Genomic DNA, 15,839 nt, shown 5'->3' with positions numbered 1-15,839 from the left:
AAACCTAACTTTAAAAATAAAATAATGGCCAAAAATATAAATAATTAAAAAAGATGATGGTTCCATTTTAAATGTATGTAACAAAACGATAAGGTGTGGATAGGATGAGATAAAATACATTTTATGTGAGTAATATTTTGAAAACTAATTTTTCCTTAATTTCTTTCCAAATCTGTTTACATTCCCTTAACAAGTTTAAGCCTTGTGGAAGCCATAAGCCAATCTACTTTTATTTTTAAGTGTAAAAGTATCCAATTAATTTTGCATGTTGATCTCAAAATTGTTTATAAAATATTGACTGCTCATGCTGACAAGGTATAAACTGTCCATTATTGTGCATGTTGCATATGTTGCACTGACTAACTGAAACTTGCTGAGTGTTATAGTTCAAATCAGAAAAATGACTGAATTGGATCAACAAAAGATTCAATTCTGAAAAACAGAATCAAACAGAAGGCAAAGATTTAACAAGTCATCTTTTATTCTTTTTACTTTGCAGTTTTTGTTTCTGTGTCCCCAGCAGAAAAATGTAAAATTTGTGACGCCATATTTCTTTATCAACTCAATGATGTCAACAAAAGAGGGGTCCAATGCTATGAATGTTGGGAGATGCAGTTCGATCTGTTTGCTTTAGAAGTCTGGAAGACCACCAAGGTGGTTGGAGATAGGCACCAGCACCCCTCGCAACCCCACTGGGGATAAGTGTGTATGATGGACGGATGGATGGATGGATGGATGGATGGATGGATGGATGGATGGATGGATGGATGGATGGATGGATGGATGGATGGATGGATGGATGGATGGATGGATGGATGGATGGATGGATGGATGGATGGATGGATGGATGGATGGATGGATGGATGGATGGATGGATGGATGGATGGATGGATGGATGGATGGATGGATGAATGGATGGATGGATGGATGGAATTCCACCAATACAAAGCTAAAAAGTTAACAAATTTGCAGTCAGAAATGAAATGTTGTTTTATCTAATTACACCAGATCCACACACACAATAAGTTCTATAACTCCAGCTTAGCATAGCCAAGTCATTAAATACAGAATCTTAAAAAGTTAAATAAAATATCAAAACCTCCTTAGTGTTCCGTTTTGGATTAACTACAAGTTCTTAGAGAACTTATATTCATATAACGCATTGAGATATTTCTCGCATAGAAATAATGAAAGGAGTCAATAGATTGCATACTTCTTCACCAATGACTTCGAAGAAGTATGCAATCTTCTTCAAAGTCAGAAGAAGACATGTTGATCAATTCATGTCATCATGACCTGATCAACATGTGGTCAGTTCAACATGTAAACTGACCACACCTGGTGTCCAGCATGATTTTTTTGTGACTCCAAGAATGCCTAAACAATGAATAGAAAGCATTACTAATGTACCAAATGTACCTTTTAAAATAATTACTAATGATTTCTGACATATAATTGCTGATGAGGAATTTCCTGTGACCTGATGAAAATGAAAGCTGGTCTATTAAATTCAGTTTTCTTTAATAGTCTGGGGTGTAGTTTTAGAGGAGCAGTCGCATCTTAAGAAAAAAACTTTAAATGAATTACAGACCGGAGAGACAAGAAACAAATCACAGAACTCAGTCTCCTGAAACACTTTTTTTTTTTTTTTTTAGATATTTCCAACCTGTCCACTGTGACCCTCATAAGACCATAAATGAAGTTATAACATTGTATAGTGAAATTTGTGTTTGATACATTTTTGAGTCTGAAGCAGTTAACAGAAAACTTGTATCATTGGCCACATATTGCAGAAGTTAATTTAAACTTATTTAAATCTTTAAAATTGTTCTCAAACAGAACGATGTGTGTGTGTGGGAGTGGGGATTATTATTTTAACAACTTGACAAACCACTTATAAACACTGCTCAAATCAAGAAAAGTGCTGTTTATTTAGGGCAATTGACATGGAATATAAAGTACAAAACAGAATACAACATATGCATAACGTATTTAAAAATATACCCAGGTTTGGTTAAAAAAACATACAAAATGTCCATTCCACTTCAACAGTGACAGGTAAGTGTTGTTGTAACACTGACTTACCTCTTGTTACTAACCTTTGCAGAAGAAAGTACATTCAAATACCTTTTCATAGTGATAGGGAAAGATAATCATCTCTATTTTCAAAGGGTCAAAGTGGATTTCAACTATCAACTTCCAGTTCACTGGAACTTCTTCTACAAAACAGATGATAATGCATTTAGCTGTACTGAACTATTTGTGCTCCCACTTCATTATGTTAAACTGATAAAAACCGAAAGAACTGATTCCAAATGTAATATTTGTAAGAATGTGACACAATTGTGCCCAGATGTGATGTTTTTTCTTTTTGAAAACTACACTTTGTGACATTATTGTTTAGCCTAATATGTGCTGGTTACATGTGACCTAGTATGTGGCATCTTCACTAAGTTGTAGCAGTGTAGTTGTCTTAGTGCTGCTGTGTTGGATTTGTAGCCAACAGAGGAATGACTGATTGCAAATTTAAAAGTACTTTTGTGATGTAAATTTTAACACAAAGCCAAACATCCATAACAAAACCTAAACTATCCACTATGAATAGTACAAAGAAATTAATTTTTTTCTAATCTAACAGTTCCAAATAAATTATTATTTCCTAAATTATTTTTATCTTGTATTATGGAAAAGTATTTTCAGTCCTTGCCTCTTCTGTAACTTTCTAACCTCCTTTGAAACAATACATTTAATACAAGTTAATGTGAAAGAACATAATTTTCACCCCCAAAGACTCAAAATACACAAATCAGAAAACATTTACAATGAATACAAGTAGTGTGCTGAGAATATAATTTGTTTATAAGAGCTCTCTGTCATGCAGCACCCAGACCTGGCTTTATGAAAGAGTGATCATATGACAAGAGTTAAGTAAAGGTAATATTGAAATGAATGTTTTTGAGCAAAACATTTTAACATCAGGCTACAACTGAGTGACTGAAGGAACATGTATTCAAGTTGTGCTTATTTATTAAGCAAAAAAGCTTTTCAAATCAAAATAATACTCTGAAATAGTAACGTGTTTTGCCACATTACACATCAAGGCCTGACTCTTGTCAGACCTGTAGAATTAGAAAATCAGCTAAATAAAACATTTCCGGCAACAAGCAGCAGGTGGATCTCAAAGAACAACATATTATTTTCTAACTTGCCCAGAAAGATAGCAAACAGTCATTAGTATATAGCAGTTGAGAAAATCTTACAAATGCTTTTCTAAGGCTTTGAGACTCCAGTAAACCTCAGCTGGAGCTATTAATGACTAATTCAGAGAATATGGAACAACCAGGAAACATTATAAAGAATGACATAGCTGCATTTCTAGTTATATCAGAACTGAAAAAGCATTAAAAAAAGCAACATCCCTCCATTGAAACAAGGTGATGTGATGGTCTGGGGCTGCATTGCTGTTTTACCTGACTCACCATATTTTATGAACCAATAAATACTACTCTTTACCAGGAATCCTTTAGAGGAATGTCCATGAGTTTGTGAACTTAAACTCAAGTAATCAAGTTATTAAAATGAAGTGTATGTATGAAGTGAAATCAACTGAGGTGGTCTGGAATTACTTTAAGGAGGCTAATTTTGCTCTAAATTTTACAACTTGACTAAATTAAAACCTTTATAGAAAGAAGTAAGGGTTGGCCAAAGTTCTTCTTCAGAGATTTAAAGATTTATTACCAGTTACTGGAATCGCCTGATGGCAGTTTTTGTAGCCAAAGGCGCAACAGCTGTGATACCTTCCTGGAGGAGGGAATTAGCTGAGATAATGCTTCCATCAACTTCCTCTCCTGCTATTAACGTGTTACTTTAATGAAAATTAAAAACAATCCTACATTAGCTCATTTGTTTCTTTTTTGTGTCTCTGCTGTGTCTTCTCAAACCCCCAGTAGGTTGTGGCACAGGGTCGTTTGGACTAAGCCAAGTTCTGCTGGAGGTTTCTTCTTGTTAAAGGGGAGTTCTTCCACTCCACTGTTGCTACATTCATGCTCAGTACGAGGGATTGTTGTAAAATCATCAACACAGTACATGCGATTGTTGCTGCATGCTGGTCTAGGAAGAGTTAATACTGCAAGTCAATGACTCGATGCAATCTGCAGGGTTTTATTAGATAGAAACTTTTTAAACTTTAGTGAATAACTATTTGAGCATACTGTACTGTTTAATAACTAGAATCAGTTGGAATGTATTTGATTAAATTGAAAAGAGATTTTGTAAAGTGCCTTTGAGATGACATTTATTGTGAATTTGTGCTATATAAATATAGCTGAACTCAATTCAATTCAATTGAAATGAAATGAATTGTTCGCTGTGCAGTGGTGCGGTTGGTAGCACTGTTGGCTTGCAACTAGAAGGTCCTGGGTTTGAGTCCCAACCTGGGGTCTTAATGAATGGAGTTTACAGAAGCTCTTTATCTTGTCAAAGATAAAGAGCTCTTTATCTTAGTCAGGGTATTTCATGTGATAATAAAATTAAGCCTTAAATGTAATTATATTTCCCAGCTTATGCATTCTATAAGCTTAAATTCTTTGATTAACTTCTCTTTTTTAATTAATACAACAAAATAAATACTGTCTGTCTGTCTGTATGTGACCATTGTAAAATGTTAGGCTGATTTAATGTAATCTAGATACAAATACTAATATTTAGAGAAAGTTAAAAGGCTAAACTTCTAAGTCATTTACGATTTGTCATGTTTGTAGCTTTTTAAATTTGTGGTTTTAAGTTAGAAACAACAGACACAAAGCAAACCTCTGTATGTGAAGGGTTTGTTAAACACTAGTTTATATCAGTCCTGATATCTAATGTCTAAGATACACATAAAAACACACACACACACAAACGCAAGGCCAAATGCCTTAAATTAAAGCACAAAGCAGATGTGGTCATCTGAGCAATAAATAATGCAAACAACACTATATACAATTGGTCCAATGCGATTAGTCTGAATAAATCTCTTAATATTTGAAATGGTTACTTTACCTTGAAAAAGCTATGCTCTTTCATGGCTATCTTAAATCTTTTCAGAAAGCTGAACAAAAACCAGTGGTGTTTGTTGGAAAACTTTACAAAGTGTGTTAGATGTGCTAAAAACATTTGATACTACAGTTAGTAATACAGTCACTATACTAATAATTAAACACAACAACTACTTATTAAACACAAAAGTGTTTAACAAATAGAACGCTTTAACTTCGATACAGAAATCCCAAATGAAACGAATGAGTTTGGAGGGGACTTTGCTGCTCAGGATTGTCTAACTATGTACATTTTTTAAGACAAAATGTATATTTAATTCCCTACTACTTTCAAGAATACATTACAACAAAAACCAGTGGAAAAAATATAATAACCTCTGAAATTGCTTCAGGCCCATTTCTGATGCAGAGTTGTACCCCTTGTAATCTTGTTCTTTCTTCAGTCAGGCTAAACTTATAGAATGAAAGGATACAGGATGAAAAGATAAATCAAAATGTCTCAGGACAAAGATGTAGCTCTGACTGTGCAGGATGATTAAGAGAGTTCTTGTGATGAAGCTGCCATTCAATCACTTACACATATACTTTTCTTTTCTTGAAGTTATGGTTTCATATGAGGATCTCAACGATGTCTGTGTCTACCTCTTGTTGGACTGCTGGAGCTGAAGAGAGAGCTTGTTGCTGTGAATGGGACTGCACAAGGAACCTCCGTTCAAAGGTGCTGCTGTGAAACACTGGAACTTCTACACAAAGATGACAAAAAACAAGAACACAGTAAAGGTCAGACAAAGGTTTTAAGATGAACAATGAAAATCTGTTCAGTGAAGTTAACCCTTATCTTTCTTTGGTTTGATGCACAACTTTTATTGTTCATCTATTTTGCCTCAGTTCTTTACTTGCTCCTCTCATACAGTTTTAAATATTGCACACAAGTAATAATATCTTTGTGCACAGAAAAACATAGACATACAGTCCTAATAAAAATTGTTGCTTTTCTTGTGAGCAACCTAAGCTGACATTACCTAATCTTTCAACAAGGTATGTCAAAATATTGACTGAACATTATGAATAGAACAAGATCAGTAAGTAACCATTCAAAATTCTACAATAAACTAAATAACTAAACTTATTTATGTAATGAGTTCATTGAGAAGAACTCTGTTTGAAACAGTTCTACAAAAAAATGTAAAATTAATTTGAAAGAGCTGATGATTTTATAATCCTACAAGCTAGCATGTGAGCTGACCTGCTAAGCGATCTGGGATGTAGACTGGGCTGGGGCTTGATAGGCGGGCAGGCAGGGTCATACTCTGGAGGACTGAAGGGCTGGGCTTGCTGGCTTCTTGGCTTTGACCCTTGTCAGTCTGTGTGCAGCTGTCCCGGCTGCCCGTCTTTGAGTGACCTGTAGTCATCGGGGTGGTAGAAAGTACGGGGGAAGGGGATGACGAGATGGATTCTGTCCGCAGAGACTCTGTGCGACACTCTGGACCCAGCAGGACTCCTACACAACCATAAAAAAAACTGAAAAACTTCTTGTAGAATTAACAACTGATTTTAGTCCCACCCTCCTCTACCTCTGATTTGTTTTAGTCCAACTTACCTAATGAACCATAGTCTGCTTTAGGAAATAAATGACTCTTCATAGAAACATTTTGTTATTAATCAGACTGTCTACAACTTTAGAGTGGAAACATAAAGGAAATACATTGGAATCATCTTTTTAAACATTTCAACAATAAAATGACATTCTGTTCTTGCAGCCCTAGTTTGGGAGTTTCCTTTTGGTGAGTACACTCGGAGCAACAGTTACTTAACTGTCCAGGATTCATTCATTCATTCATTCATTCATTCATTCATTCATTCATTCATTCATTCATTCATTCATTCATTCATTCATTCATTCATTCATTCATTCCATCCATCCATCCATCCATCCATCCATCCATCCACTCATCCCTCTTGACACAGGATGACATGTGAAGTTTTGCATATTGCTCATCTAACTTGCTAACAGAAAGTATCTCTCTCTCTCTTTTGTTTTATCATTAAGCTGAGCTAATGGCTCACAGATGGAGCCACCTTAGTTTCTAACGAGAAAGAGAATTAAAAAAACTATTATATATGAATACATTATAATATTAACCTGTGGAAGAAATATAATAACCTCTGAAATTGTTTCAGGCACATTTCCCAATCAATCTTTGCATTATCAGAGACCGATGGGGACTTCCCAAGACAATTATGAAGTTTCTACTCCAGAAAAACAATTGGTCTTTGTGGTCTTGAGAAAAACAACATATTTATGCTCTTGTGGAGTATGCAAATACACTTAAAACAACAGAGATGTTCCTTCCTAAAATGTTAAGTCATAACTGCTGACTGTATAATATGAATGCCTTTTTAGAGTATTTATGACTACTGTGATGTAGTGGTTTGCAATTTATTTGTAGTATTGAGACAGAAATGATAAATGTATTTTAGGTTCTCCTAAATAATCTCATTTAATAACTTGTTATATTCTTTTTATTCTCAGTGCTTTGTAAATGGATGAGGCTATAACAGTTAAGAATTTCATTTCCAATTTAGAGCTCAAGTTTAGAGCTCAAGTTTCTTCTAGTAAATTAGAAGAAAAATAACAATATGTTTATACCGAGGCTTCCCTTCCAGCTGGCATCCTTGCGCTCCTCAGTGATTGGTGAGCTGCTAAGCCCAAGGCTGTGCGAAAGCAGTCCTGAACCACTTGGACCAGTGTTGGAGATGGACATCAAGGATTTAGAAGGACGCATGGCAGACGGTGCATCAGACTTCATGGGTTCCTTCTTAGAGCGCTGATGAAGAACCTTTATCATGGCATCTTTCTCAATGATCTGGGCATGAAGATTCTTTATCCTGCATTAATGAGGAATTAACTTTGAGTTAGATCAGGATGCAGAGACTATACAGCAAAAAGTGTCAGAGTGGCAAAAATAAATAAATAAATAAAAAATGAGAACTCTACCACACTATCAATATGACTGTTCAAAATCAGGAGAATTGCCATTTCACAGTGTGCCTTATCTGGGTTGTTTATAAGGCTTCATCAGATTCCTTTCCAGAAATGGTATTCCATGAGCAAATCTTGTCCTTCTGACTACTCTGACTTAGGGTGTATGCAAAACCCAATGCAGGCCAGCTAATCTGGCTTCATACCCCATCAGTTCAGCTGTCAAATTTTAGGGGGAGAAATTAGCTCAGCTCAGGTTCTGTGTAAAGCAATGCACAGAGCTAATATGCTAAAGAATAGCATATTAGCTCTGTGCATAATATGCTAAAGAATAGCATATTAGCTCTGTGCATAATATGCTAAAGAATAGCATATTAGCTCTGTGCATTGCTTTACACAGAGTGAATGCTGCAAATCAATGATCTGCTAGGTTTCCTTAAAGAGAAACCTTTTAAAATATTATGAATAATTATCTGAGCTCAATGTACTATTTGATAACTAGAACGAATTGGGATGTGTGTATGTATGGTTGAATTAAAATTACTTTTTTTGGAAAGTGCCTTGAGACAACATTTGTTGTGAATTGGCAATATACAAATAAACTGAATTGATCACCACATAATATCAAAGCTGTCCTTTTTGTTTTCTATTTTAAATAATTTGCTTTTAATTTTATAATGCAGCTCAATATTTGATGGGCCAATGACTCACATGTATGTGACTTCAATGGCCCTATAGTTGAAATTGTTCTGACTCGAAGATGTAAGCTTGTTACTCTCAACCATGTTCAGTACAGAATGAACTGCATGAAATTTCTTCAAAAAACAAGAGAAGTCCAGTTATCTTCTATTTTATGCATATTTTAAAGACCAGAATGAATTTACATGTGCAGTATATTTGCTACCCAACCTGCTCTCCATATCGAGACAGCGACGATTGGCCATTAGGATCTCTTCTTCTTCCTTCTGAATTCGAGCTTCAACAGAAGTATCATAGCTGTTGCTCGGAGAATGGTTTATCCCTGCTGCAGACGTATCCCTACAGCACAAGAGACAAATTTTCAAAAACGAGCAGAAGATGATGATCTTGACCAGAGGTCTTTATCTCAAGTTCTCAAGTGACATTGTGCTGCAGCTTTTTTAACACATTTGAATCAAATGGCTGAATTACCTTTCAGTATGTAGTCAAGTTAACAAGAGTCCTGGTGGTGGCGTAATTTTTTGACTCGGGTGTGCTGAAGCAGAAACACCTCTAAAGATTGCAGTGCACTGGTCTCTGAGAACTGGAGTTGAAGACGTCTGATGTAGACTGAACTAGATTGATCATTTGGTTTAATTAGTTTGTTTATTGTATTTCTTACTTACAGATGTACACAACAATAATACAGTAAGTGAGAAGTTTCCTTTCATTTGCAAACTAATGCACAATGAAACACCATAGATTCAATGTTCAAATACTTGTTCTATGAACGTGTCCATAAAAAACAAAGTCTGGACATAAAGCTGGTGAAAAATCTAGTGCTGGTTTCAGAAGTCTGCATATCAGAGAGAACAACGTCAGGTGGGTCAATCTCAAACAGACATTTTGAGGAGACAGATAAATTGCTTACATTTTATACTATTAGATTCTGCCGAATTCCTACACAACAATTTCCATTCAGCCTTTCAGCCATTCATATGATTGATGTTCCTATTTGGTGGTACACAGCTCAACATTTGTTATCTTGTAAATAAAAAAGTGTATAATTTCAGCTATTGTAAACTATGCTGCTTACTTTCCTAAGCATTGGCAAATTGTTGTTTTTTATTGAAAAATGTAAGCGAATTACTGCTAGCAACACTAGCCCAAGTCAGCAGTAATGAATGGTTTTTTGGGAACATATAAGAGATAAAATTAACATTTCAAAATAAAATAAAAAACAATTCCAAATATTGTAAGTGAATATGTAAGAATATTTGTTTCCAGAAATCACAATACTATTGGGACCTTCCTAGTTAACATTGTTCCTTAAGGAAGAAAATCAAAATTTTAAATTTATAAGTGTATGAGAAAATTGTTGAGAAAACCCACAACACATTTTTGATTCATTATTGAGAAAGCCTTACTAAATTTGTATATTATTTTGATTTCAAATATAAATAAGAACTGTTAAGAGTATTTTTAAAAGAATAAATTATACCAAGAGTCACTGCTCACAGAATGTGGAGTTTTTAATGGTCAAATGCAGACCTTATTACCTCCCAAGGGAATTCACCTCGATCATCCTCACTGCCTTGTACAGCCCCCCCGGATGCTAATGCCAAGCTAGCCATGAAAGAACTCTATGCGGCTATTAGCAAACACCAAACTAAATTCCCCCGAGGCTGCATTTATTGTTGCAGGTGATTTCAATCACTCCAACTTGAAGACAGTTCTTCCCAGATTCCACCAACATGTCTCCTGCCACACCAGAGGAGACAAGACCCTGGACCATGTCTACTCCAATCTGGCTGGAGCTTACAATGCGACACCCCTCCCCAACATCGGACAATCAGACCATCTCTCCCTGTTCCTCACACCTCGGTACTTACCACTCATCCAACGTGTGAAACCTACCGTGAGGACAGTAAAGGTGTGGCCAGAGGGCTCAGACGCTGTGCTCCAGGACCGGTTCAGGAATACAGATTGGACTATTTTCCACCATACAGACTAGGATCAGTACATCACATCTGTACTGAATCATATTTCCACCACCATAGAACATGTCACCACCTACAAACGCATTACCATGTACCCCAACCAGAAACCCTGGATGAACCGAGACGTTCGTCTCCTGCTGAAGGCCCGCACCATCGCCTTCAGGTCAGGGGATGCACAGACTTACAGTGCAGCCAGGGCTGAGCTGAAGAGGGGAATCAAGAAGGCCAAACACCACTACAAAAGGAAGGTGGAGGATCATTTTTCTAACGCCAACCCCCGATGTATGTGGCAAGGCCTTCAGATTCTCACAGACTACAAGAACCCTAATACCACCCCCGCTTCTACTGATGTCTCCTTCCTCAACGAACTTAACAACTTCTATGCTCGTTTTGAGAGAGGGAATACCACAACTGCAACCAAAGCAGCTACCACCCCAGGCCAACAGCCACTGACTTTCCTCCCCACTGATGTAGGAGCAGCTCTGAGCAGGATTAAGTCCCACAAGGCTGCGGGTCCTGATGGCATAATTGGACGTGTCCTCAGAACGTGCTCTGGGGAGCTAGCAGGAGTGCTGACAGACATCTTCAACCTGTCCCTGGCCCGCGCTGTGGTACCGACCTGCTTCAAGTCCTACCTCCATCGTCCCAATCCCCAAGAATCCCAACCCAACTAGACTCAATGACTACCGCCTGGTAGCCCTTACCCCCATCATTACCAAGTGCTTGGAGCGGCTGGTCCTAGCACACCTCAGATCCTGTCTCCCCCCCACACTAGACCCCCACCAATTTGCATACAGGCAGAACAGGAGCACAGAGGACGCAGTCTCTATAGCGCTGCACTCTGTCCTTTCTCACCTGGACAGTAAGAACACTTACGCCAGACTGCTGTTCTTAGATTTTAGTTCAGCATTCAACACTGTCATCCCATCACAACTCATTACCAAACTCACAGACCTCAGCATCAGTCCACTCATGTGTAACTGGTTGCTCGACTTCCTGACCAGTCGACCTCAACATGTCCGGCTGGACAACCACTTCTCATCCACCATCATCATAAACACCGGAGTGCCACAAGGCTGTGTGATGAGTCCCTTCCTCTACTCCCTCTTCACCTACGACTGCAGACCTGTCCATGGCTCTAACGCCATCATCAAGTTCGCAGACGACACCACAGTGATCGGCCTCATCAGAGATAATGACGAGGCCGCTTACAGGGAGGAGGTAGACCGTCTGGCTGAGTGGTGCGACAAAAACAACCTGCAGCTGAACACCGAGAAGACCAAGGAGCTTATCGTGGACTTCAGGAGGAACACTGACCCACATCCACCCATCCACATTAAGGGGACAGTGGTGGAGCGTGTGGACACCTTTAAGTTCCTGGGAGCCCACATCTCCGAGGACCTGACTTGGACGACCAGCTGCTCCAAACTCATTAAGAAGGCGCATCAGCGCCTCTTCTTCATGAGGACCCTGAGGAAGAACCACCTGTCCTCAGAGATCCTCACAAACTTCTACCACTGCACCATCGAGAGCATCCTCACCAACTGTATTACAGCTTGGTACGTGAACTGCTCTGTCTCCGACTGGCAGGCGCTGCAGAGGGTGGTGAAAACTGCCCAGTATATCGCCGAGGCACCGCTCCCTGCCATCAAGGACATCTACAGGAAGCGGTGTTTGAAAAGGGCCGGGAAAATCACAAAGGACTCCACTCACCCAGCACACACACTCTTTTCCCTCCTGCCCTCTGGGAGGCGTTACAGAAGCCTACGGACCAGAACCACCAGGCACCAGAACAGCTTCTTTCCTACAGCTGTCACGCTTTTGAACGCCTCCTGACATAAAACATAAACTATAAGGACTGTACTCCCCTATCCTCTCATACAACAATAACACATGGACTATCCTCACACACACACATCACGGACTGTTTTCTTCACACACACACATACAACCTGTAAATTTGATCTGCCATTATTTATCTATAATCTATTCCCTAACATTCTTGTATATCCTGTATAATCTGTGCATACAGCTCCCATATTTATATTTATACACAATATCTACTGTATATTTCTTGCTATAACCTCTTATAGTCCATACATACATAGTCTTGTACATCCGTAAATAAATATTTATATCTCGTAGAGCACTTCTGGATAGATGCAAACTACATCTCGTTGCTTGTACTTGTGACAGTGCAATGACAATAAAGTTGAAATCTATTCTGTTCTAAAATTCTATACAGAAAACAAACCAGATTTTTATTTTATATTGCTTTCTTTGTTGACGTATAACACTTATTTTCTATCACAAACAAAGTTCTTTGTTGGAAAAAAAATTCTTTTCAATCAAAATTTTACCATGGTATTAATGGGCGCTTAGCTAGTCATGCATTAACCAGTTAATGTGTGGTTCGGTTCTGCCCATGGTAAAGAGCTTATTCATTATACGGTCTGTTCCTTACTATTGTGGGCAGAACGTGAGAGTTTCACACTGTCTGCGCAAAACTGTTGGTCCGACAGAAAACTAGTGCAGCTGCACCATTTCTCTCTGCTTTACTGCAGACCACACGGAGTGTGGTCTCCGTGTGGTCACACGGAGACCACACGGAGTGTGACCAAAAAAAGTCACTGTAGAATTTACAGCAACTTACTGGCAGCAGGGTTGCCAGTAAGTTGCTGTACATTTTATAGTAGAGAAACTACAGTAACTTTACAGTAACCTTACTGTAATTCTTTTTTTACAGTAGTCTTACTGTAATTCTATTATGGTTTTACTGTGATTTTATTGCAAGTTTACTGTAATTTTATTAGTTTTACTGTAATGTTATTACAATTTTACTGTAATTTTATTGCAGTTTTACTGTAATTTTTATTACAGTAAAACTGTAATTTGATTTGTTTAACTGTATTTTCTTTAAATAGCACAGTAATTATATAACATGGTTACTGTGATTTCATCAGATTTTTATCATAATAAAATTACAGTAGTCCTGTAGTAGAATTACAAAAAAGTTTCATTTTACAGTAGTTCATGAAACTGAATACTTTGCTAGCTTTTAAAAGTTTAAATGTGAACTTGCAACTTAATTTACCAAACTTTCAAAAAATGTTTTATTTTTCTAATTAAAAAAATATATACATGTATATTTTAAAATCGCTTTATTTTATTGTCAATTTAAATCTGACAAACTGAAGCAAAACAAAATATACTATTTTGCAACAGCAATATTTGCTTGTTACATAGAAATCAAAGTATTGCAACCAAAGTGAAAAATAATCTGATCTAACAACATACATTTACCCTCATGGTAATATTACATTGAATAAGACTTAGACTTAGACTTAGAGTGACTTTATTATCATTTTGCATGCACAGGGTGAATACAGAACGAAATTTCGTTGCATACGGCTCAGGACAATGTTTTGAGGTTCCAATGTTGTTAGGTTACTCCAGAATAAAATAAAATACAGTATAAAATATGAATATAAATATGAATATAAAATATAAAGTGCAGGACTGACAGTAAAATAGAAGTTATTTAGCTCTGTACATGTGCAAGGTATGAAGTGGAGACCAGATTTTAAGTGCAGTCCAGTTAAGAGTTCAGCAGTCTGATGGCAAGTGGGAAAAAGCTGTTTCAGAACCTGGTGGACCTGCACCGGATGCTGCGGAACCTCTTTCCAGAGGGCAGCAGGGAGAACAGTCCATGGTGGGGGTGTGAGGGGTCACTGACGATGTTTTGGCCTCGGGACACGCAGCGCTGGGATGAAATGTCCTGAATGGAGGGAAGGGGGGCCCCGATGATCCTCTCTGCTGTCCGCACCACTCTCCTCGCGTTCTTCCAGTCAGAGGCGCTGCAGCCTCCACACCACACAGAGAGGCAGCTGGTCAGAATGCTCTCTATGGTGCTTCTGTAGAACGTCTTGAGGATGGGCGGGGGCAGGTGTGCTCTTCTCATCCTCCGCAGGAAATACAAGCGTTTCTGTGCCCTCTTGACCAGAGACGTGGTGTTCCCAGTCCAGGTGAGGTCGTTTGTGATGTGCACCCCCAGGAATTTGGTGCTGTTGACCACCTCCACAGCCGAGCTGTTGATGAGCAGTGGAGCGTGGCTGGGCCGGTTCTTCCTGAAGTCGACGATCATCTCCTTCGTCTTGTCAACGTTCAGGATCAAGTTGTTGTCTCTGCACCAGTCCACCAGCTGCTCCACCTCCTCTCTGTAGTCCAGGTCGTTGTCGTCTCTGATGAGGCCCACCACCGTTGTGTCGTCCGCGAACTTCACGATGTGATTGGTGGCGAACCTGGGGGCGCAGTCGTGTGTCATCAGAGTGAACAGCAGAGGGCTCAGGACGCAGCCCTGAGGGGAGCCTGTGCTGAGGGTGATGACGTCGGAGGTGTGTTGTCCGATCCGGACTGACTGAGGTCTGTCGGTGAGGAAGTCTAGCAGCCAGTTGTGCAGGGGGGTGCTGAAGCCCAGGTGTCCCAGTTTTCCTGCCAGATGCTGTGGGATGATTGTGTTGAACGCTGAGCTGAAGTCCAGGAACAACATCCGCACATGAGTGTTCTTCTCCTCCAGGTGAGCCAGGCTCAGGTGTAGGGCGGAGGAGATGGCGTCCTCAGTGGAGCGGTTTCGGCGGTAGGCAAACTGGAACGGGTCGAATGTGGGGGGGAGTCTGGAGACGATGTGTTCTTTTACCAGCCTTTTAAAGCACTTCATCATGATGGGAGTCAGTGCCACAGGCCGGTAATCGTTGAAAGAGGTGACTTGAGGTTTCTTTGGCACCGGAATGATGGAGGCAGTTTTGAGACAGGCTGGCACTGTGGCTTGGTCCAGTGAGGTGTTAAAAATGTCTGCTAGGACACCAGCCAGCTGACCTGCGCATTCCCTGAACACCCGCCCAGGTATGTTGTCGGGGCCTGGAGCCTCCGTGGGTTGACTCTTTTCAGAGTCTTCAACACATCGGCTGTGTCCAGGCAGAGTGCCTCCTCTTCCTGGTGGGGAACAGTTTTCTTTGCCGGAGTACTGTTCAGTGCCTCGAATCTCCCAAAGAAGTTATTGAGTCCATTTAGAAAGTCAGCATCAATTTCACCCACTGGGGGGGAGGATGGATTGTAATCTGTGATCACCTTTATGCCTTGCCA

At 39.1% G+C, this 15,839-nt stretch overlaps 1 protein-coding gene across 4 annotated transcripts in view; it reads right to left on the bottom strand.

Annotated features, from left to right (window-relative positions):
• Nucleotides 1-1,907: 1,907 nt before the first annotated feature.
• The window catches only part of LOC102221621 (angiomotin-like), a 64,841-nt gene continuing 50,909 nt past the window's right edge, over nt 1,908-15,839 (bottom strand). For all 4 annotated transcript variants that reach the window (XM_023342928.1, XM_023342930.1, XM_023342929.1 and 1 more), the window contains 4 exons: nt 8,929-9,057; nt 7,687-7,925; nt 6,283-6,537; nt 1,908-5,779 (listed from right to left, as the gene is read on the bottom strand). In XM_023342928.1, the coding sequence (XP_023198696.1) occupies nt 5,646-5,779; nt 6,283-6,537; nt 7,687-7,925; nt 8,929-9,057 (757 nt within the window). In that variant the 3' untranslated portion in view covers nt 1,908-5,645. The remainder of the gene's footprint in view (nt 5,780-6,282; nt 6,538-7,686; nt 7,926-8,928; nt 9,058-15,839) is intronic.

The sequence above is a fragment of the Xiphophorus maculatus genome, chromosome 11 (genome assembly GCF_002775205.1).
Source record: "Xiphophorus maculatus strain JP 163 A chromosome 11, X_maculatus-5.0-male, whole genome shotgun sequence".
NCBI lineage: Eukaryota > Metazoa > Chordata > Actinopteri > Cyprinodontiformes > Poeciliidae > Xiphophorus > Xiphophorus maculatus.
Note: the sequence above shows the minus strand (reverse complement) of the source record. Positions and strands in the feature narration are given on the sequence as shown.